This window comes from Fusarium fujikuroi, chromosome FFUJ_chr05 (assembly GCF_900079805.1).
Source record: "Fusarium fujikuroi IMI 58289 draft genome, chromosome FFUJ_chr05".
Lineage (NCBI taxonomy): Eukaryota > Fungi > Ascomycota > Sordariomycetes > Hypocreales > Nectriaceae > Fusarium > Fusarium fujikuroi.
Window position 1 is genome coordinate 2,795,622 of NC_036626.1, and position 22,042 is coordinate 2,817,663.

Below are 22,042 nucleotides of genomic sequence, written 5' to 3' on the forward strand. Positions count from 1 at the left end.
CTTAATAATAAAGCTGATTAGCCTTTTATTATATAACCTTAAAATCCCCTTAAATTTATTATAAAAACCCCTTTTATAGAGATTTTATTTCTTTAAGCTTTAATTAATATAATATTATTATACCTATTTAGCTATTATTAACTTACTATAATAATTTAATTTTTTTTATATTAAAAACTAAAATTAATTAAAAAGAAATTAATATAAAAAAAAAGATTATAAATTTATAATATTCTAAAAGGTAGCCTAATAATTACTACTATATTATACTTATAATTAAGCTAAAGTAAGTGTATTTATCCTGTAAATCCAGGGTTATACTAACTAACCTAGTCCTGCCCCTGTATTAAATACCAGCCTGTGCCTTAAGGCCTTTCAATAGACTCCCCACATCGTTGTATCAGGAAGCCTGTATTTATTTGGGTTGCAAGATCGAATGAAGCTTATCCAACAGCCTTGAATGACGTTGACTGCATAAGCATTGATCCCACCTGGGAAGTAGCTTCGGGCTGCCCCGGAGCCTCCATTGCCAGGCCCCCATATTGCATGAGCCTCGTCACAATGAGCTACACCTCTCCCCTGAGCCATAAAACCTGGATCCTCGACGTTATACCAGTAGTTCCACGTTTTCTTTGGCATCCAGCGGGAGATTGATTCTGGGAACGAGATGCCTGAGCATTGAAACCTCATGTCTTCGTATGCATCGCTTAGGGGTCGTTTGAAACAGCCAGCTTTCGAACATGTATCTGCCAAACCTGGGTATAAGGCTGTGATCTGAGCCATATGAGTTGATTCAAGAAGCGGAAACTCGGCCTTGAAAAAATCCTCGACTTCTACTTTTGAGGATGCAGCTGGTGCAAATGCTCTTCCCTCGTTGGTTGTGGCACCGATGATAGAAGGGACCATGACGAACTTCCCTTGGTCGAACGAGTTCCAGAGAGCATCTCGTACGAAATCTCCATCAATAACAGGAACCCACATGCCGATTGGTAGTCGTGTGCCTCAAGGGTATGGGACCTTGATATTGGCGGCTATGATTTCGGCGATAGTCTTGGTTCGCATGCAAGCAATGGCATCTTCGGAGGAGCAACCGACATTTTCGATGAAACTTTCTGCTTGATACGACGCTTGTTCCACTGTTTTAATAGGTGAAGCAGATATTGATTCAGCTGCAGAAGCGTGAAACAACTTATCATTTCTCCCTCCGTATGCTGCGAGATGGAAGGCCACGCTGCCCCCCCCCCCCCCCCCCCCCCCCCCACGAGGAACTACCTCCAAGAACAACATGTCGCGGGTTGCCTCCAAATCTTGATATATACTTCTGCACCCACTCCAGGGCCTTTCTTTGGTCGAGGAGGCCATTGTTTGGTTGCACCTTATCGCCATATGAGAAAAAGCCTAGAACTGATACACGATAGTTCAGAGTGACGACGACAATTTTCATATCCGAAGCTCTGATCAGATCAGCTCCGTCTATCTTGGGTCTAGAATTATCGTTGAAGCCTCCGCCTTGAATGTAGACGAAGACGGGAAGTTTGGCGTGCCTGGAAGCGTTTGAAGGCGCAAACACATTGAGGAACAGGCAATCTTCAGACTGTGACTTTCCAATGAATCGAGCTTTTGCGCTCTGGGAAACGCATTTGAGCCTGAACTGAGTTTTTTTTAGTGTCTGGTAGGTTCAAATCTCAGTGTATTGGAATTACTCACCTTGTTTGCGTTCTTTGTCTGACGATTCCTGACTGGGTCTTGGGGAGGCATGAATCTGAGATCACCCAGAGGAGGTGCAGCGTAACGTATTCCGAGCCAGTGAGTCACACCGTTTCCAAGGTCATTGCCCCTGTATTTGCTGTGTGATACATCGACTACGGGTGCCACGGCATTAACAAGAGTAAAGAACAGCACCATTGCCATCAATGGCACACAAGTTGGACGAAGGCGCATATTGGACGTGGTGTGAACTCACTGCCGACAGTATAGGGAGCCGCATTGCCAGGCCCGGGGCATTTAAATTATACAACAACATAGTTCACCTCTCTCCTAGATTTCGGATACTGGTCAAGCTGCCAGTCTTGTTGGAAACGGTCCAGAACCATTGCCAAGAGTCAGAACGTGCTGTTGGCTCACTGAAGCACCAACGCCAGTTGGTGGTTATAACCAAAATATAGGGGCGGCCCTTTTGCAAATCATCGATAGAGGTCTGAACCAAGTTGTAGATCTTTCTTGGCATGGGCAGATGTCAGAGCCTCGATCAGGTTGGTGTGGCATTTGATAGGCGATGGGCCAACAGCCACGAGTGTGGTCTATAACGGTCTCTATTGTGAAGTGTCAATGCAGAAACCAAGCCATATTCGTATGCTTCTAGATCAGGGTCCAAGCCTTGGCCATATGTTATTCAATATGGAAGAGAGGCTCCAGTTCCGCAACTGGAATAAGGGTAGGAAAGCTCAGCTGGCTCTCGTAAGCCAGAAGATGAAATTTACAGACTGATTCTTCTTTGTTTGGAAAGATTCCAGAAATTCTTATCATCAATATGTGACCGATTTCAGGTATGAGGGCGTGTGGAAATTGAATTTTCGTAAGTGCGAGTGGTATGACCATGAACAGTGAAGAGCAAGTCCTTATCATGTTTGTTTTTTATCCTTCTTCTCTAGATACAACCCTGAGACCACCCATAAACCTTGAGAGAGCATTGTTGAATTATCGAGAGCTTCTGAAATTCGGTATTCCGTGCTAAGTTAGTGTCTCGTTGTTGGCTGTTACCAAAACTCAGTGTGAGTTGATATTATTCCCAACTTGGCTAATAGATTCAGCCACCAACAAACAGACAGATAGACAGTATTGGACAAAAGGGAACGCAGAATGGTTTTCGGAACAGTCTAGCCTCAACTGCATATAAAGCGGATCATGAAAGAAACTCACAACTGTGGCTGATTATATTCACCGTTGGTCGCGTGGTTCGGAATGCCTGACGCCTTTCCCCATTCAACTTAGATGAGCAGAGTCAAGGATCTGAATCGAGTCAACTTTGGCGTCAGGCAAGCTGTTCCTGGCAGTTGACCTGGATCAAGACGCCAAGTTTTGATGCTATGTATGTATAGTCGAGATGGCTAGCCTCGCCATTTGTGCAATCAACAAGAGTAGTGTAATATTATCTCGCTCGGTCTTTCAGTTCTAGTACCTAGGCGAGGGTTTAATCGTTCTCCCGTCTGTGTTCCAATTGTTATAGTCGGCCAATTTCAAACAGCCATGGGCTAGTCACAGCGGCACGAAAATGATTATCCCAACCACTAACATGAAGTACAAGGTTGTTCTTGACATGATGATTGAGTACTCATCCGTACCAAGCGTAGGTGCCTACCCTGATGGACCACTCTTTTATCGTTATCGTTGGCTTGGCCCCGCCTTTCTCCAGCCAGCGTAGCTTCCAATGTTCGAACTCCTCTAGTCTTATCTTATCTGTCGCAAAAAAAAAATTAAAAATAACAATCGCTTTGGCTTCCCTGCCATTCAACCCGCTAAACTTCTGTAAAATTCCTTTTGACCAACTGGATGGATCCAATGGTACCAACATTGGCATCACGCAAGCGAAAGGTTCTCGCAGAACCTGCTCCTGTTGACGACGAGCTCACCGGCGTGGAATTGGACGGCGTTTTGTCACAGAGTGAAGATGGATCTGACTTTGAGGAAAGCGATCTTGAGGATGGACTCGACGGCCAAGACACGAATGAGCACGACGATGATGAAGATGAAGATGAAGATGACGAGGACAAGGACGAGGACGATGATGCGTACAGCGAAGACGCCTCATCCGACGTAGACGACAGCTTTCCGGCCCCTCCACCACTCGACACTGATGATTCCCAACCAAACTATCGCGTCGTCAAGGATGCCAATGGCGGGGAGCGCTATGAGTACGCTGAGGTTGATCCTGTCTATGACAGCGACGATTCAGATGCCCAAGGTCCAACCAACACCATTGGCAACATTCCCCTCTCCTTCTACGACTCCTATCCTCACATCGGATACGACATCAACGGCAAGAAGATTATGCGCCCAGCCACCGGGGAAGCTCTAGATGCTCTCCTCGACAGTATTGAGATTCCCAAGGGCTGGACTGGCTTGACAGATCCTGAAACTGGAAAGCCTTTGGATTTGACCCAGGACCAGCTTGAACTTCTTAAGCGACTACAAATGAATGAGGTTCCCAACGAAGATTACGATCCTTACCCCGTATGTCATTCACTTCTGTGCCATTGCTCGACACCGCTAACTATCCCAGGATATGGTGCCATACTTCACCAGTATTGAGGAGAAGATGCCTCTGAGTGCTGCGCCAGAACCGAAGCGGCGATTCGTTCCCTCTAAGCATGAAGCCAAGCGTGTTGCCAAGCTTGTCCGAGCCATCAAAGAAGGACGTATTCTACCATACAAGCCTCCCGAGGAGCGACAACGAGAAGAAGAGGAGAAAGAAGAGTCTTACTACGATGTATGGGCAAACGAGGAGCCTCAAGACCCCCATGTGATGAACATCCCAGCTCCCAAGCTTGCTCCTCCTGGATACGACCTTAGCTATAACCCACCACCCGAGTACTTGCCGACCGAGGAGGAAAAGGAAGCCTGGAAGAACCAAGATCCCGAGGAGAGAGGAAAGGAGTACTTGCCTGCTAAATTTGACTCGCTGCGTAAAGTTCCTGGTTATGGCGAGTTCGTCAAGGAACGGTTCGATCGCTGTCTGGATCTTTACCTCGCCCCACGAATCAGGAAGAACAGGCTCAATATCGATCCCAACTCTCTTCTGCCTAAGCTTCCCCGACCAGAAAACCTCAAGCCGTTCCCCACCCTCAACCAGACCATCTTCCGTGGCCACGATGGTCGAGTCCGTTCGGTATCGTTTAGTCCAGATGGTGAGTTTGTGGCTTCAGGGGGTGATGATGGCACTGTCCGTGTTTGGGCTCTCAACGGCCACCAAGAATGGATGGCAAAGCTTAGCAGCGATGAGCCTGTCAATATTGTGCGATGGCGACCCAATAAGGAGACCTTTATTCTGGCAGCTGCAGCTGGAGAGGATCTCTTTTTCATGATCCCCTCGGTAGCTAGTGACGCTGTTGAGAAGGCTAGTCGCGATGTTCTCGACGCTGGCTTCGGCTACGCTACGAATGGTGCACAGCCCAGTACAGTCAACCGTGTGAAGAAAGAACCTCCTGCCAAGTGGTCACGACCTGGGGCCAAGCTGGAAGCTGCCGGTGTGCTCCTCGTGGCTACTGTTAGGTCAACGATCAAGGTTATCAGCTGGCACAGGCGAGGTGAGTTCATCTCCACTGTCTCACCAACCGGACAAAGGAGCTCAGTCGCCATCCATACGCTCTCCAAGCATCTCAGTCAAATTCCTTTCCGAAAGCTGCCTGGTCTTGCCCAGACGGCTCAGTTCCATCCTTCAAGGCCACTGTTCTTTGTTGCTACTCAGCGAATGATCAGGTGCTACGATCTCCAACGTCAGGAACTTGTCAAGGTTGTTCAACCTGGTGCGCGATGGATCTCTTCATTTGATATTCACCCTGGTGGAGATAATCTTATTGTTGGCTCATACGATCGAAGACTGCTGTGGCATGATCTTGATCTGTCGTCTCGCCCTTACAAGACGATGCGATTCCACCCTGAAGCAATCCGCGCTGTCAAATTCCACCGCAGCCTGCCTCTCTTCGCTGATGCCAGTGATGATGGAACATTACAGATCTTCCACGGCAAGGTTGTGAGCGATCTTATGGAGAACGCCACTATTGTCCCAGTCAAGATGCTCAAGGGCCACAAAGTAATCAACAAGCTGGGTGTCCTTGACGTGGACTGGCACCCTAAGCACCCTTGGTGTCTCAGCGCTGGTGCAGATGGAACCTGCAGACTCTGGGCATGATGCCGGTTTGGTGAATGGTTCTACCCACACCGTGAAGGGGGAAGAGTACTTAATTTTGGTCGCCGTGGACTTTCTTCCAGCGATGGCGTTAGGAAACAGAAAACAGAATCACATCATATTTTCATTTATACTTTCACATCAACATGTTCTGCTGCGTGATCCTGTTTCTAGATTTTCCGTCGAATATAAAAAATCCTCCGATCTACATTATAGTGTATATCAGAGGTGCATTGTTGATAAGGTAATGAGTGGCAGCAAGCGTTAGCTATAGACGCCCATGCAATATTGGTGAAGAGTCTTAGAAAGCATTATATATTTTACTGGACGCGTTAGATATAGTATTCAAATATTGGCATTCACATTGACGGACGTTCTTCTTATGAGATTAACAAAATAGGATTCGTAAAACATAACTAGCTGCTAAAGCAAACGACCAAGCACCATAATCTGCATCATCGTTATGGCTGAACTATAGCCAGTTTTGACCTTGTCTCCTCGCTTTTTCATCAATGGCAATCTGCCACACTGATATCACATGGGCCAAGACCATAAGGATCTTCAACCATCTGAGCACCGAGGTCAAATGTTTTGTGTATCCTCCACTCATTACAGCTCCTCGCGGATCTTTGCCTTGGCATCAGCCTCAGCCTCCGCAGCCTTCTGCTTCGCAGCCTGGCCACCAAGCTGAAGCTGGTTGGCAACCCAGTTGTAGGTGTCGCGGGCGGTTTCTCCGAGCTTAGCGAAGAAAGTTCCAGTCGGGGAGCTGGTGCCGTACTTGAAGTAGGTGGATTGCTTTCGTGCTTCAGCCTTCAGATCCTCAAGCTTAGATCCTTGAGGCACAGGCACACCATAGCTATCGAGGTAGGCCTTGAGGTCAGTCTCGGTCCACTCATCGAAGGCAGACTGCTTCGCAGAGTTTGTGGCAGAAGTGAGGTAGCTAGTGGCTGAAGCCCAGGTAGATCCTCCAGCCGAAGAGGCGGAAGAGTAGGCGGACTGAGCAGCATCGTAGAGCTCATCACGAGTAGCATCCTTCTTCTCAACCACCTGCTTAGCAGCAGCATCTCCGTTGCGCTGAAGGTACTTCTTCAAGTTGTCATAGCTAAAATCATCAAAAGTCCAGGCGTTTCCACCGTGGTAGGCAACATGAGCATTCTTGCGGACGAGGGCCTCGAGCTCATTCTTCTTGGAGCCCTGGGGAACAGGGACACCACGGGCGTCGAGGTAAGACTTGAGGCGGCTATCGGACCAAGTTCCAACGGCCTGGTTGAAAGCGTCCTGAGCGGCCAGAGAAGCGCTATCGGTAGCTTTGGCGTACTGGTTCTGGGCGTTAGAGGTAGCAGCACCGTAGGCGGATGCGGCGCTGGCAGAAATGTTATCACCGAGGATATCGGCTCGATGCTTGCGGACGAGGGCGCGAAGTTCGTTGGCCTTGGTGCCCTGGGGAACGGCAATACCGTTCTTGTCGCAGAACTCCTTGAGCTGGGACTCGCTCCAAGCATCAATGATCATGTCAGTGAGAGTGGCATATGCTCCCTGAGCGCTGGCGGTGGCACTCGCGGCCTGGTCCTGAGCCTTGAGGTAGGCAAGACGAGAGTTGCGTCGAACGGAAGCAATGAGCTTATCGCGTGTCATGGGCTGAGGGGCGGGGAATCCATGGGTGTCAAGCCACTCCTTGAGATCAGACTCGGACCATGTTTCGTAGAGCCAGTTACCAGGATACGAAGAGGCCTGGTTGGCCTTCTTGGCAACGGTCTCGTAACTAGAACGAGCCTTCTGGAGAAGGGTGTCACGGTGGCGGGGTTGGGGGACTTCGATGAGTGATTAGTTCTCTGGCAAATCAAACCGAGAACGGCCAGAACACTGAATGAACTTACCGGGAATTCCATGTTTGTCGGCAAATGCCTTCAACTGGCTCTCAGTCCAAGTGTCGAGGATCCAATCCTTGACGTTGAGCCAGGCAGATTGGGCGTTGCCCTCAGTCTCATACCAGTTGGCCTTGACCTGGGACAAAAGGCTATCCTTTGAGGCAGCGGCCTCGTTCTTGGCTTCCTTGCCCTTTGATTGCAAGTAAGAGCTGAGTTGGTTAGTGTCCCAGCTGTTGTAAGGCGTAACAGCGTAATTCTCCCAGTTCTTCTCAATCAAGGACTCGAGATCCTTGCGGTCGGCAGGTGTTGGGTAGGGGACATCGTGGTCTGAGAGCCAGCGCTCCAGCTCAGTCTCGTGCCATTTGTTGTATACTGGGTTTTGTTAGACTATGCGGCAGGCCAGGAGAAAGGGCAGTAGCATAGAAAGCTTACCAGGCTTCGAGCCGGGGAACCATGTGCTGGCGGTGACACCGTTGATGGCCACCGCGGCCAAGACGGCGTTCAAAAATCTCATTTTGGCTGCTGCTGTTGCTGCTTCGGCTTCAGAGAGATGGAAATGTTTCCTGGGACAGATCTAGTTCCTTGTCTAGACAATGCCAAGTCGCGAAGAAATGACAGGAGCTAGGTAGGTCGCAGAAGAGTGTGACAATAGGAATCACCTCAGGAGTATAAAGGGGGCAACGAACTGGAAGAGGAATGATGAGAAATGGAAGAGTGATGCAACTGAAGCGAGATGAGTGAGGGCGGGAAAAGAAAAGAAAAGACGATGCTGACCTAGGTAGGCGGGAGAACAAGCAAGCCACTAGAAGGGGAAATCTATCACGTCACTGTGCCGTTGTCATGGGTGGCTGGAATTTGGCAGTTTACACTGAGTAACAGAGAGGTACAGAATACTTGCGCATCAGCTAAGCAAAGCCTGAATTGTGAGAGGCAGGTGCACCAAAACAATTCCACAAGAGTGTGTATTACAATACTTCATCACTCGTCAACAAAGGGGCAGCAGCGTCACCATCAGCATCATCATTGCCTATCGTTCATCATCGCGATGTGATTTTGCACAAACAAGCCTTGGATGAGTGCCCTGCCCAAGCGCCACCATGACGTACTTTGCATGATCCGCCCCGCACAAGCTCCAGGCTCGAACAGGTAAGACGCCAGGTGGCTAAGCCCAGCCGATGCATATCGGTACATTCCGCTGCCAGAAACTGCCCTAGCTGGGCTGAAAAATGTCCTCTCCGTGAAGCACATGCTTGCTACTCGTCCATGTTTAATCGAACCGCACTCCAGGAGGTCGATCTCGATTCTCGAATGGAACAAATGCTCCGGCGGGGTTACCTTCCTGGCCAGATCCTTTCATACCAAATAATGTTACCGTAGTCTATCTAGGTCACACAGATCAATAAATGAATGGTTAAGAAGGGCATATTTATTTCCACATGCACCAGCAGGTCTTCAGGTAATTCTCAAATTGCTGCTGACATAATCATCTTTGCTTGCAGGCTACGGTTTGGCTGCGTGTTGTACCTAGACACAACTAGGTAGTTATCTTGCCTTGGATTCTTTGAATGACTGGGTCTAGATTGTTGAAACCTTGTCACTGCTATTGATCATATATAATCAAAATTCTAGGTATATCATACAGACATTGATATTTACGATTCCAAGGCGTCAATAGACTCATGAGTCGTGTCAATTCACCACTCAAAAGTCAAGACCTCATGAGAGACGGCGATATGTCGAGATAGTGTTACATTGATCTATGTTCGCCATTGCCGCGTCTAATCCCCAATGCCCCGGCTCGTTTGACCTGTAACCCAGTCCGCAATATCTAACATCGTCACAATTAAGCGTAGAAGTTGACGGTCTGTTTAGCATAGTTAGCAAGCAAATTCCATGACAATACTCTAAGCTTCCGTCACTTACATCCTTCTTCTTGGCCTGCACCTCAGCAATAGCATCAACATAATGCTCGTGGCCAATCTTGTTCTTGCCTGATCGCAAAGCAATCATACCAGCCTCCACACAAACTGCCTTCAACATAGCACCTCCAAACTCATCCGTGCTTCGGGCCAACTCACCCCAATTGACACCGGGGTCAACCTTCATCTTGCGAGAATGGATCTTTAAGATCTGAGCGCGGGCCTCCTCATTTGGCAGTGGGAATTCAATCTTGCGATCGAGTCGGCCAGATCGGAGAAGCGCAGGATCAAGAACATCGACTCGGTTTGTTGCAGCCAACACCTTGATTCGGTCGTCCGAGGCGAAACCGTCAAGCTGGTTCAGTAGCTCCAACATGGTTCGCTGTACTTCACGGTCGCCGCTCTTCTCGCTGTCGAAGCGCTTGGTACCAACCGCATCCAACTCGTCGATGAATATAATCGCAGGGGCCTTTTCTTTAGCCAGCGCAAAGCAGTCCCGTACGAGCTTGGCGCCATCACCAATGAACATCTGGACAAGTTGAGGACCTGCCAGCTTCAAGAACGTAGCGTCCGTCTGTGCTGCACAGGCTCGCGCTAGTAAAGTCTTGCCTGTACCGGGGGGGCCATACATCAGTGCACCTAAGCAGAGTTAGTATATGCGATAGGCTTTCAAGACTTCTCCTCCATTTTACCTTTTGGGGCCTTGATGCCAATCTTCTTGAAACGCTCAGCCTCCTTCATGGGCCATACGATTGCTTCCACCAACTCTTCAATCTGCTTATCCAGTCCACCAACATCAGTGTACTGTTCTGTGGGCTTCTCATCCACCTCCATAGCCTTGACGCGGCTGTCGTACTCGGCCGGGAGCGTATCGAGAATAAGGTACGAATCCTTGTTGACACCGATAAGGTCGCCAGGCTTTAAGTTGTCGGCATCGACCAGGCCAATCAGAGGGAGAAAGATAGTTTGTCGTGTGGACGTCTTGATGACGGCTGATTTTCCAACTCGAGTGGCATCCAAGTCAATGTTAGCACCCTCTTCTGATGATTCGGCCGTAGGGTCTAGATCAAGCAGCTCAACGACGTTGCCGACGAGGTACGGGAGTTGTCTATAAACCAGGTTAGCGATGACATCCGCATTTCCATGACTCACCAGAGACAAACCTGTTGTTGGCAATCTTGTCCTGGTTCTCTTTGATCTTCTCGCCCATGGCGGCCTTTTCGTGTGATAACCGCGAGAACTCGCTCTTCATGATGCGAGAATCGTTCTCTAGCAAGCGTTTGCGGGTTTGAATGTCTTGTGTGCTCAGCCCCAGGATCTCATCGTCAAGAATATCGTCCTCCTCCTCCTCTGCATCTTGCATGTCAGCGTCGCCATCAGTAGACTTCTTCTCTTTCTTGTCGTCGCCATCTCTCTTCTTCTCCTCCTTGTCTCGGCGGTCGAGATCATCGAGCTCCTCGAGAGTCGACATGGTGGTAAATGATGTGGATTAAATCTGACTTGAATGGGTTGATGTAGCTACAAGCTCGTGCGAGGGTTGATAGAGGTGAACGCAAAGTCGTTATGGTTGATGCGCGGGTGAGAATGGAATGCAAAAGCCAAATGCTATGGATGCTCTAACAACAGACACCAAAGATCAAGCTGTCAGGTAGGCAGTCAGGTCGCGCGTAATCAGCCTGGCCGGCCAGCAACAGCACGGCATTGGCTCCAATGGCCTTGCAGTGCCGGGGATCGGCGGTGGGTTGATCCGGTGCACGGGCCAAACACGGATCGAAACTCTCTCGCAAGTGGCATAGCGACTGCGAGTGCTTGTGGAATTTTTGATCTGGCTACGGAGCCAGGGATACGATTTCATGTATGTACAGCATTAACTCTCGAATCTTTGGTTCTCTGTTCTGACATCCCCCATAGCTAGAAAATATGGCTTCACGAATATCACGGGCTGCGTCGCCCTGTCTGCGTCAATTGCGCAGAGAATCACACCTCTCTCACAGGCCATGGACAACGACTCTTCGCAGTATTTCGACGTCGCCAAACCATTCGGCTGTGGTGACCGAGGTCCGAAAACCAATTGACCACGCTCCCATCACCAAGCCTCCCAGCGCCCGACCCGTTGAGACGAGAAAGAGTCAGTTGATCCGAACCTACACATCACTCCTCCGGACGACCCCCTTGATCTTATTCTTTCAACATAGCAATTTGACGGCCGTGGAGTGGGCTGCAGTGCGGCGAGAGCTGAAGAAGGCTCTTTCCACAGTTCCCAAGCCCAATGTGATTCCGGGTGCTGAACCTGTCGATATCACCCCATTAGTCCAATTACAGGTGGTGCGAACCAACATGCTGCGCGTGGCACTCAAGCTTGTTGAGTTCTACGATCCCGAAGCTGCTGCTGCGTCGGAGAAGACAACAAGGACGGTGCGAGGTCCTGTTGTGCATGATCTTTCCGAAGCTGCCTATGAAACTGTTAAGAATGCCCAAGTACCTGAGGACTCCAATTACGCTCAGATCGAGCCAGTAATGGTTGGCCCTCTCGCTGCATTAGTTCTCCCTGCCGTCTCTCCAGCCCACCTTGCGGCCGCATTGAGTGTTCTGGCACCTGTTCCGGGTAAATTCCCAGCTCCTTCGAGAAAGAAGAACCCCGGTTTCCACGATCCCATTTGCCAAAGTGGTCTTGCTAAGTTACTACTTGTCGGTGGCCGCGTCGAAGGCAAGATCTTTGATCAATCTGGTATCAACTGGGTTGGCGGTATTGAGGGCGGCCTGGAAGGCTTGAGGGGCCAGTTGGTGGCCATGCTCCAAGGCGTCGGATTGGGCATCACCAGTACCCTGGAGGGCGGAAGCAGAAGCTTGTGGTTGGCTCTGGAGGGCAGAAAGGGCCAGCTAGAAGACGAGGTCAAGGGCGACGAAAAGGATGGCCAATGAACTTAGAGCTCGGGTGGTATTGACATACGATGTACAAATAAGACGCCTCACAAAGGCCATGTATGTGTAGATTTACGAACAGCATATTGGATCGCTGCAATGTTAAAGCTGGCTGAATCGAGAGTTCTTCCGGCAAAGTCATATTCTATGGCACCTTATCTCTTAATTACAGAAGTATATGGTTGTAAATACTCTGTTACTTCCGAGAAATGGCAGAACTATTCCAACTAATACTCCAGGTACCTACCTACCCTAGGTACTATAGGCAGGGCCCTGCTTTAGTGGTTGGTAGTACCTGACCTACCTAGGTATATAGCCATAAGTGTGGCTGTAACCGTAACGTGTGGCTGAAAGCTAGGTACTATTATCATATGCAGGCACTCTACGGAGTAGATATGCGAGAGCTAACTCCTACCTTACCAAGAACAACCTTGACCTACAATCACCGCCCCGCCTCTCAACCAACTCAATACCTAGTCGCAAACCACTTTACGACAACACGTCAAGATCACCGCTTTCCTCCAAAGTATCACAAAGCTGTGAAACAAAGAGAAAACAAGGCGACTGGTAGTTACTGGAGCTCGATTACGGCCTGTTTACTGTTCTATCGTCATTCGATTCACCTACCAGACCGCCCACATCGAATCAGCAACACAATTCAACACACACAATATGGACTTCGCTCCTTATCAATCATCTCCTCCGGAGCACTCACGTGTGACCTCTCCCGACTACGCCTCTCCTCGACCATCCTACGATGCCAGACGTTCGTTTTCACCCGTCGCGTCTCCTCCACCGCTTCAGCACCCACAGCCGCAAAGAGGATGGAGCGGTTTCGATGGCCAGTCAGCTGGCTGGGCGGCCATTAGTCCTGATAACCGCGCTTTCGGTGGATCAAACACAATGCCTGGTACCTATCCTGCTGCCGAAGTCAGCGAGTTCGACACAAGCTTAGGAATGCGCCTGGATTACGAAGCCTGTTTAGCATATGTCGCATTTCCACCATTGGGTGCGATTATACTGCTGATCTTGGAACGGAATAGTGACTATGTGAGGTACGATTACATCGTTATGGCCGTGCTCGAAACTTTTATAAATCTATGTTCGTTTGCTGACACTCGTATTAGGTTTCATGCTTGGCAATCTGCATTGCTATTCACAGCCATTATGGTCTTCCATCTTATATTTTCATGGTCAACGTTCCTGAGCTGGCTCTTTTTGCTTTGCGATATTGCCTTAATTGCTATTCTCACTTTTCGAGCTTACAAAGATGCAGAGATCCTCGACAGGTACGTGGAATCCCTCAGTCCATCCCAGATCTCATTATTAATAGACTTATTAGATTCGAGGTGCCATTCTTCGGTACCCTAGCTAGCAGGTTCCTTGATGATGAGTAACGCATAATTGAGATGCATGCGCTGGTTGTATTGTACTGTTTTTCTGTTTTTGAGTTTTGCCCATTTAGTCGTATTCACAATACCCCTTCCCAGCTCAGGACTGGTGATCAAATTATTTTACATTAGAAGACAACCCTCTATCATATCAAATTAATAGATATGCTCACACCCCTTCAAGCATAACTGAAATCTTCTAGAAAAGCAAGTGCCTTGAGCCTTGGCTCGTCCGTGTTGAAATTCAGCTGATACATCTAGTTCTTGAAGACCATCTTTGCCAACATTTCAAAGTAGCTCAACGTATTTGAGCTTACTTTCAGTCATGGAGAGACAAGAATGAAGTATCTTATTTAGGTCTCGCAAAATATATCTTGAATCCGCAAGGATGGACTCCGCAGAGTCCGTATTCTCAAATCATACTAGTACTCCGTGAAAATCTATAACTCCTCTAAAACTTGCTAAGCACAGGTGCCACTGTACCCTTTAGCGTAGGCCTCTCCTCGAACACAACCTCTCCAATCTTGGTTTCTGGGGAACTACCCACTTCCAGCCACCTTGCCAGGAGGTCGTTACTTTCTTTGGGCTTTATAGAATCATCTCGAGTTCCGACAGTTATGTGAGCAACGCGGTTTGCACACTTCCATTGGTCATTTTCGTCTGCTAGGCGAACCACGATAGCCATGATCCTGTCATCAAACACAGCCTATTTACGGTCAGTTGCTGTAGAGCTCATGAGTTTTGGGCCAACTTACTCGTTCGAGCATGACATCGCATTCCCCAACTTTCGCTTCAGGGTCTCCTGCAGTCTCTGCTTCTTTCTGCAGCGCAGCGTATCTCTGCCAGAGCTCAGGGTGCTCCTTACTGCCGGCCTTGTGCAGCAAAGTCACATGGAATTGTGGCTGTATGCGTCGTGTTTGTTTGAGTTGTGTATAAAGCCGCGAAGTTGCAGGTTGGGTGGCTTTGAAGGCTTGCTCAAGGGCATTATTGACCTGTTGGGTCGAAATCCCTACAGACATGTATTCCATCTTTCTTGGCTTCTGAACCTTAGGTTTTTGCAGCTGAGGGTAGCTTTTCTTGCCCCTGTCAGGTATATCGTGCCTGAAATCTGGCTTGTAGCCGAGGGCGTAATCCATGGCTGCGTCATATGATGCAGCAGAGGGAATCTGCTTGACTAGATTTGGAAACAACTTGTGGAGTTGTGTGACGAGAATTTCGAGATTCTGTCGGCTGCTGGCTGTAGGATCAAGATCAATCACAGCATCGAAGCCATCGTCGGGTCGAGAGTGCGGATTGCAGGCTTCATATCGGTTTATGAAACCCTCCATTACACCAATGAATTTCTCCTTGTCGCTTGCCGCATGGATAGTCTGGTGGTTATCACCCCGGGCAATAATTCTTTCCTGAGTAATTCGCCGGATCTCATCGATTGAGTCTTCATCATGCTTGAAGTTCATGCAAACAAGCTTGGCAGAAGAATGCTGGAGCTTCACATCCGTGATGATCTGCTTCCGTTCGTGTCTCTGTGCATTATTTCGGTCTGCAATCACGGCAGGATGGTCTTTGAGTTCGTCCAACACCATCTTTGTGAAGCGCGGGGGCCGACCCTTGCCAGAAATATTGTCGTTTTGAACATGACCCCAACCGAAAAGGTGCGAGAGCCCCATAGCAAGGGTTGTCTTACCACAGCCAATGGTGGCAATAGGACACAGAATAACGTCACGAGTGACCTCTGTCATTACGAGAGGATCCAGCTCTCCCATATTAGCTGCATCTGCACCGTTGATGTTCTTGAATTTCAAAAAGTCATCGCGGAGAGCGATGATCCCGTGGTTATTATTGTACTCCTTTCCCAGCTTCGGATCTGCGGCAAGTCGTCGTCGGGCGTAAAGCAGATACTCCTCGGTGATTTTGGTGTGTTTCTTGAACTTTGGCTGTTTTCCAGCAATCAAAGCCTTGGTACATTCTCTCCACTGGCGGTACATCAGGTATGGCTCCTCAAACTTGTACTTGAAAAACCAGTCGCGATATGGATGTGTAGAAGGGTCGTGGGACATTTTGCAACGTATAACAAAACCCTCGACATCACGACCATCGTGTGCTCCAGATTCAGCTACTTCTTCAAGGAAAGTCTTGACTTGGTGAATGTCGTCCATTGTGATAAGACCCGTTTTACGGAACGCCCACTCATCGGCAAACTCTTGAACGAAACGACTGGGGTAGGTAGCGAACTCGGGTAAGTTGAGGTTGATACCATGGAGATATAGCCCAGCCTTATCTGGACCGTATGCTAAGATGTGCTCCTCGAATTGGTCATCGCAAAGCTCTGCGACTGCAGTCACGTTCCTCTTGCGGAGCTCTCGTGCAAGATCTGCTTTTGTCTTGCCAACGGCAGCAAGTTGTTGTTCTAGGCGCTTCTCTCCGGCGCTGGCATGGCTGACTTGGATGTCATCTCGATCGCCAGTTGAGTGCTTGCTGCACACAATCAACGTGTCGTCTTCCAATCCGGCAATGAAAATGATGCAGCCGTTCTCCTTGAGTGTCAACTCGTAGGGGCCTTGAGTGCGTGTGAAGATGTTCTCCCACTTGGTCTCATGAACCTCGTTAACATTGAAGAACTTGTCGTAGCCTCTCACAGCGATTTCTGGCTCGTTTCTTCGTGTCTTGGTAGTGAAGAGGCCGCGCGCATATGTGGGCAAATCGCGTCGCTTGTAATCCCAGTCCTGCAAGCGCCAGGAGTCGACTTGGATGCCATCCGCTGATCCTTTAACATCGAACGTTGTCTTTTTGATTGCGAAGCCGCCGCGTTTCTTGTCCTTTCGGGCACTATCCAAAGCACGCACCACGTTCGCTACGGCTTGAACGTCCTGGGGAGTATAAGGGGCAGACATTCTGTCGAGAGCCGTTGAAGAAGCTCGAAGATTCTGGTGATTCGTGGTGACTCTGCTGAGGGGTGTGAGAAGAGAACGCAGAGAACTACGGTAAACAAGCATGAGGTTGATAGCGATGGTTCTCGAGCAAGATGATACGCTTTCCTCACTTGAGGGGCAGGCAATCTTCTGTCGAGTGGTCTGAGCCAACTTGTTCCAGCAAACCCAAAGGCTTTTTTTCCGTAGCCTTGAGCATCTGGGATCTGGGAGAACTCACTTTTTAAAAAAGGGGGAGAAAAAAAAATCCAAGTCAAGAAAAGAGTCGTGCGCGTGATGATACTGCAGTTGCTTACAGTGCCCTGTCAAGTGAACTGAACTGGGCAACAGTGTGCGTCTTATTGTGCACAAGGGGTATCTGTAAGTATGTATCAACTGGAACCAGGTACAGATACAGCCACTGGCTGGGCCTCTTATATGTAGACCGGGTCCGCGATGGTATTTCTGTAGACGCAGCTCAAATGAGGTTGTGGCGGTTGTGCTAAGGTCGCTGCGGGCCAGGAATAGGTCGAAAACTGCCTTACGGCACCGCCTCAATAAAGAATCAACCTAGGCTCTCTTAGTGAGTCAGGCCGCTATCCCTGAGGGGCAAAGGTTACACGGAAGAGAAATCAATGTTCAATCAAGGCCCCAGACTCTTGTGTTCAAGTTCGGAAACTGGTAGACCTTTTACTGAGTCATCCCATGGATCCTTTCACCATCAGGTCAGGCAAGAAGCACTTTGGATGTGGAGGGGCAAACTACCTACCTAACCTACCTACTTACTAACTCTAGATGGGTCTTGCCCTGGAATGATGGTGTCTAGTGCGTCACGCCGGCAACAATTGAACGCCAGGTGTTGGAAAATGATTAAAAGTGACATATCGGGGCTAAATTGGTTGATAGAGCTTGTCTTTTGCCTAGGTACCTAATAGAAGGCCATGAGTTAATCTGTATAGGTAGGTAATGGAGGAAATACTGATATTTTGTTAGTCGTCATGACGGGTTGTGGGGTTCCACATGCAAGCTACCCCGCCAAAAATCTTCCTTCTGCCTACAAACAAAGCTTCAACGGTTTCGACACTGACGACGCGACAAGCTAGAAACTTATCTCAACGTTGTACATAAGGGAAACTACTAGGTACCTATTCAGATCTCATTCTTTGTCACAAAACAGCACCGGGCATAAATTTATAATCATGTCTACCCCAAACCCATTCCTTCTTGCAGCCGATAACAACCCCGCGTTGCTGCCCCTCCTCCGAGAGAACCCAGCACTCGCATCGTCACAGGATGAGCATGGTTATTCACTCGTCCACGCCGCTGCCAGCTACGATCATCTCGATCTCCTGCGAGCGCTAGTTCGCGAGTTCAATGTCGACGTCGACCTGAAAGATGAGGACAACGAGACTGCCTTGTTTGTTGTCGAAACCCAAGATGCTGCTCAGGTCCTCGTCGAAGAGCTCGGAGCAAACATCAACCACCGGGGATCAGAAGGTTTAACAGCTAGGGAAAAGATTGAAGCGGAAGCTGAATTTCCTGCTGTTGCGGAATACCTAGCCATGGTCCAAGCCAAGAAGGCCGATGATCCTGCCTCGACCGCAGCGGCTGTCATGCCTGAAGTTATCCCTCCCCCTCCAGAGGGAATGAAGGTTACTGTTGGCACTATGGACGAGACCACAGACATTCCCGAGGAAATAGACCCAGATTTCCGCAGAAGAATCGAGGAACTGGCTCAACGTGACGATTTCAACACCCCTCAAGGTCAAGCTGAGCTGCGGAAGTTGGTTGAGGACGCTGTCCTGGGTGAGGGTGGTGTCGGGGATGAACGCAACGTACGATCGAAGCAAGATTAAGGGATCAATCCGACGACCTTGTCTCCCACATGAGATACCTCCCGGCCGCGCTGGGTGGTCTCATGATAGTGAGATCATCACTGTTGCCAGATACACTTCTTGAAAAGCTCGTTGCGCTGAGGGAAAACCATGTTCTCGAAGGACAAGCAACTAGCACATCCATGAGCAAGCCACGAAGCCACTGTGCTGACATGAAACCCTCCCAACTCAGCTTGCAGACCTTGGATTCCTTGGGATCGTTGCCTGGCACAGAATACCTTGACAGATAGGAGTCGATGCTGTCACGGGGTTCCACACGGAAGCTGCCAAGGCGAATGAGCGAGAACCACTCGTAAACTTCTGTGGCGAAATATTCCAGAGACTCGCGATCATTTTCAGAGAGAACCTCTGGGTCGACATTGAGACTCGGTTGAAGAACAGCGATATCCTGCGATATGTTGGATGTTGATGCACAGGCTGTGGGAGAGAACTTTTGCAGAGGATCGGGATTCGGGACTTGGAAAGCGTTAGTATGAGATCAACATATGGGTTCAAAGAGCCTGGTTATGCTTACTTTGGCTTGTGCTATTGCAGAAGAGCCATGTTATGGGTTGAGTGAAGACAGCCTTGCAGGCATAGGCCAGCCTGTCATAGCCCTTGTGCCCCCGAAGCATGGATGGATCCCTAAGGTTGTATGTTACCACTTCACGAGAATTAGCTGTTGTTTCTGGCACTTGCTATCCGGCCACTCACCCCAACGTGGTTTTGACCCTCGTCCACCCTTTGCACCATATGGTTTACCAACAAGTCCTGCACGTTCATATGTCTCCTTGTCGACGAACATGGTCAATACACCTGCCAAGAGTCAGTTCATAACCTCCAAGGATTTGATCCATTTGTATACCTTCGCGCAAGGTAAATAGCATGCCAACCGTTGTCTGTCCCTCTGAGAGCATCATGATATCGCCTGAAAACAGGGTTAGCGTCAGAATCACTTAGACACAGTGCAAATTACTTGCCCTTCTTAATATACTCGGTAAAAAAGTCGCCTTGTAGAATATCTCCAAGCGACATTACTACCTTCGAGTAGCGAGGGGCATGTCGAGCGTTGCTCAGCTGCTGACAAGCAGCATCATAGGCCTCTGAGGGTAGAATTAGATCAACCTAACCTCAGTTCAGTATTTGATTCACTCTGAGCGTCCATGCTTGTTCAAACCTTATGAATGAAATCCATCGACATAACTGCGGTCCACGGCTTGCCCTTGCGAGGAGTCTGCTTGGTGTCAAGGTACCCCATAGTGCCGTATGAAACAAAACATTTTGACGACTGATAAATCGACGGCGCAGCAGCTGGAAACATGGCTGAGTGTCAGGAAAAATATGGTATCATACGGTGTGTGATGTCAATTGCTGATTCTGCACGTGTGTAAATAGGTGCTGGGTAACACAAATGGAACGTTTTGGTTAGCCGGGTTTTTCTCGGCGAATTTTTCTCTCAAGGCTATAACCTAAAGAGATCCTCTTGGTCGAGCTGCATCCTCAACTCTGCAAATCACTGAATTTCCCCAGATATTTGGACTGTGAAGTACTGGGCGCTTTGAGGGTTCATATCTGAGTAAGGCAATTTCCTGATCAATAGAGTCAGGCATTTGGTGTGACTTCCCCCACCACCCCAAGTCGCAAATCCTAGGGTAAACTGAACTTCCTCTTACACAACAAGATTCACCAGAACTGAAAATTGAGATGGATTTCCTCATCAAATTTGCTCAGGCGCATGAGACATTTCGAGTCCCTGAGATCGAGGCTTTGGCCTTGGTTGAAGGCCTTGATATGAAAATAGTCGACTATAGCCAAGACGTCTGTTCTCCCATGAATGATATTGGTCAAACCCAGAAACTTACTGTGAATAGTCCCCATTTTGTATCGTATACCTTGATTCGGTTGAATCTGCTAGACGTCTGGCCAAGAGATCCATTCTAATTCAATCTATCCATGAGCTCTGGGGCAAAGGGCGCACACTGGATGAACTTCATGAATCAGTCAAGACAAACACATCTCATGTCTGGGATGGTTATCTTGGAAAATCATTCAAGTTCGATGTTGACCCATACCAAGGAACTCGTTCAGCCAAAAAGAGGATCGAACTTATCAACTCTTTCCGATTTCTGGGCTGGACTGGGCCTGTGAAAATGACCAACCCTGACAACTTATTCACCATCTTCGAAATGTGGCCCTATAACAGCGTTCCCTTGAATATTTTGGACCCCACAATGATGTATCTCGCACGACATGTAGGGAACTCATCGCGAGAACTCTTGGTCAAGTTCGACCTCAAGAAGCGAGGATATATCTCAACGACGAGCATGGACTCTGAGCTCGCTCTCGTCACTGCCAACCTTGCACTCGCTGCCCCCGGCAAGCTATACTACGATCCGTTCGTTGGAACTGGTTCCTTTCCCATCGCCTGTGCCCATTTCGGTGCCCTTGCATTCGGAAGCGATATAGATGGTCGAAGTATGCGCGGCGAGGGTGGCAACAAGAGTTTGAAAGGCAACTTTGACCAGTATGGCATTGGGTCTTGCTTAGGAGACGTATTCTCGGCCGATTTGACCAACACCCCAATCAGGAGGCATCTTCGCACATGGGATGGAATTGTTTGTGATCCTCCATATGGTGTGAGAGAGGGGCTGAGGGTTCTTGGTCTCCGTGACCCTGAGAAGACCCCCTGGTTGATAGAGCAGGGGAAGCAACATGGAATGCACGTAATGTCCTAGCCGTTTGATTTGCGCATTCGCTGACTACTGCAGGAAACCAACTTATGTGCCACCTAAGAAGCCTTATAGCTTTCTGGTGATGCTCGATGATATCTTGAGTTTTGCAGCCGAGACTCTGGTGGATGAAGGGCGATTGTCATTCTGGATGCCAACAGCTAACGACGAAGACCAAGAGATTCCCGTACCCAGCCATCCTTACATGGAAGTTGTGTCTGTCTGCACCCAGCCTTTCAACAAGTGTGAGTTGCCGCTGGAGCCTTGTTGCTGATCCTGCACCTACTGACATTTCGCAGGGTCCAGGAGACTCATCACCTACCGTCGGCTCCCCGACTCGCAGGTCTCGCAAGAAGCCCTCGGGGCTTACACAAATAGACAGAAGCTCACATTGAGCGGAACATCGGCAGACGAACTCAACCCGTTTCGACGTGGATATTTCAATAAGTTCGAGGCCGAAGAATAAAACCTCGCTTACAGGAATGACTTCGCTTTGCTCCCATCAAAGACTTCCTATGCTCCGCATTC

At 48.9% G+C, this 22,042-nt stretch overlaps 11 protein-coding genes; 5 read left to right on the forward strand and 6 right to left on the reverse strand.

Moving 5' to 3' along the window:
• Positions 1-375: 375 nt before the first annotated feature.
• On the reverse strand, positions 376-906 carry FFUJ_07605 (related to cholinesterase precursor; the record flags this gene model as incomplete). The annotated part of the gene is made up of 1 exon (XM_023577876.1): positions 376-906. The coding sequence occupies one exon, from the start codon at positions 904-906 to the stop codon at positions 376-378; it is 531 nt and encodes a 176-aa protein (XP_023430869.1).
• A 96-nt stretch (positions 907-1,002) lies between these two features.
• On the reverse strand, positions 1,003-1,941 carry FFUJ_07606 (related to cholinesterase precursor; the record flags this gene model as incomplete). XM_023577877.1 has 3 exons in its annotated part: positions 1,003-1,136; positions 1,273-1,651; positions 1,708-1,941. 3 exons carry the CDS (start codon positions 1,939-1,941, stop codon positions 1,003-1,005), a joined length of 747 nt encoding a protein of 248 aa, XP_023430870.1.
• A 1,617-nt stretch (positions 1,942-3,558) lies between these two features.
• On the forward strand, positions 3,559-5,908 carry FFUJ_07607 (related to KM-PA-2 protein; the record flags this gene model as incomplete). XM_023577878.1 has 2 exons in its annotated part: positions 3,559-4,230; positions 4,280-5,908. 2 exons carry the CDS (start codon positions 3,559-3,561, stop codon positions 5,906-5,908), a joined length of 2,301 nt encoding a protein of 766 aa, XP_023430871.1.
• Positions 5,909-6,514: 606 nt separating this feature from the next.
• FFUJ_07608 (probable brefeldin A resistance protein) lies at positions 6,515-8,287 on the reverse strand (the record flags this gene model as incomplete). XM_023577879.1 has 3 exons in its annotated part: positions 6,515-7,716; positions 7,783-8,145; positions 8,206-8,287. The coding sequence occupies 3 exons, from the start codon at positions 8,285-8,287 to the stop codon at positions 6,515-6,517; spliced, it is 1,647 nt and encodes a 548-aa protein (XP_023430872.1).
• Positions 8,288-9,616: 1,329 nt separating this feature from the next.
• On the reverse strand, positions 9,617-11,163 carry FFUJ_07609 (probable 26S proteasome regulatory particle chain RPT5; the record flags this gene model as incomplete). XM_023577880.1 has 4 exons in its annotated part: positions 9,617-9,637; positions 9,697-10,331; positions 10,385-10,800; positions 10,856-11,163. 4 exons carry the CDS (start codon positions 11,161-11,163, stop codon positions 9,617-9,619), a joined length of 1,380 nt encoding a protein of 459 aa, XP_023430873.1.
• A 449-nt stretch (positions 11,164-11,612) lies between these two features.
• FFUJ_07610 (related to ribosomal protein YmL11 precursor, mitochondrial) lies at positions 11,613-12,614 on the forward strand (the record flags this gene model as incomplete). The annotated part of the gene is made up of 1 exon (XM_023577881.1): positions 11,613-12,614. The coding sequence occupies one exon, from the start codon at positions 11,613-11,615 to the stop codon at positions 12,612-12,614; it is 1,002 nt and encodes a 333-aa protein (XP_023430874.1).
• A 672-nt stretch (positions 12,615-13,286) lies between these two features.
• On the forward strand, positions 13,287-14,011 carry FFUJ_07611 (uncharacterized protein; the record flags this gene model as incomplete). XM_023577882.1 has 3 exons in its annotated part: positions 13,287-13,669; positions 13,742-13,903; positions 13,957-14,011. The coding sequence occupies 3 exons, from the start codon at positions 13,287-13,289 to the stop codon at positions 14,009-14,011; spliced, it is 600 nt and encodes a 199-aa protein (XP_023430875.1).
• A 445-nt stretch (positions 14,012-14,456) lies between these two features.
• Positions 14,457-16,896, reverse strand: FFUJ_07612 (related to tRNA ligase; the record flags this gene model as incomplete). XM_023577884.1 has 2 exons in its annotated part: positions 14,457-14,711; positions 14,761-16,896. 2 exons carry the CDS (start codon positions 16,894-16,896, stop codon positions 14,457-14,459), a joined length of 2,391 nt encoding a protein of 796 aa, XP_023430876.1.
• Positions 16,897-18,110: 1,214 nt separating this feature from the next.
• On the forward strand, positions 18,111-18,767 carry FFUJ_07613 (related to ankyrins; the record flags this gene model as incomplete). The annotated part of the gene is made up of 1 exon (XM_023577885.1): positions 18,111-18,767. The coding sequence occupies one exon, from the start codon at positions 18,111-18,113 to the stop codon at positions 18,765-18,767; it is 657 nt and encodes a 218-aa protein (XP_023430877.1).
• Positions 18,768-18,844: 77 nt separating this feature from the next.
• Positions 18,845-20,106, reverse strand: FFUJ_07614 (uncharacterized protein; the record flags this gene model as incomplete). XM_023577886.1 has 7 exons in its annotated part: positions 18,845-18,917; positions 18,959-19,262; positions 19,321-19,449; positions 19,500-19,601; positions 19,651-19,713; positions 19,871-19,910; positions 19,963-20,106. The coding sequence occupies 7 exons, from the start codon at positions 20,104-20,106 to the stop codon at positions 18,845-18,847; spliced, it is 855 nt and encodes a 284-aa protein (XP_023430878.1).
• A 383-nt stretch (positions 20,107-20,489) lies between these two features.
• FFUJ_07615 (probable TRM11 Catalytic subunit of an adoMet-dependent tRNA methyltransferase complex (Trm11p-Trm112p)) lies at positions 20,490-21,980 on the forward strand (the record flags this gene model as incomplete). XM_023577887.1 has 4 exons in its annotated part: positions 20,490-20,603; positions 20,657-21,474; positions 21,554-21,759; positions 21,814-21,980. 4 exons carry the CDS (start codon positions 20,490-20,492, stop codon positions 21,978-21,980), a joined length of 1,305 nt encoding a protein of 434 aa, XP_023430879.1.
• Positions 21,981-22,042: the final 62 nt, after the last annotated feature.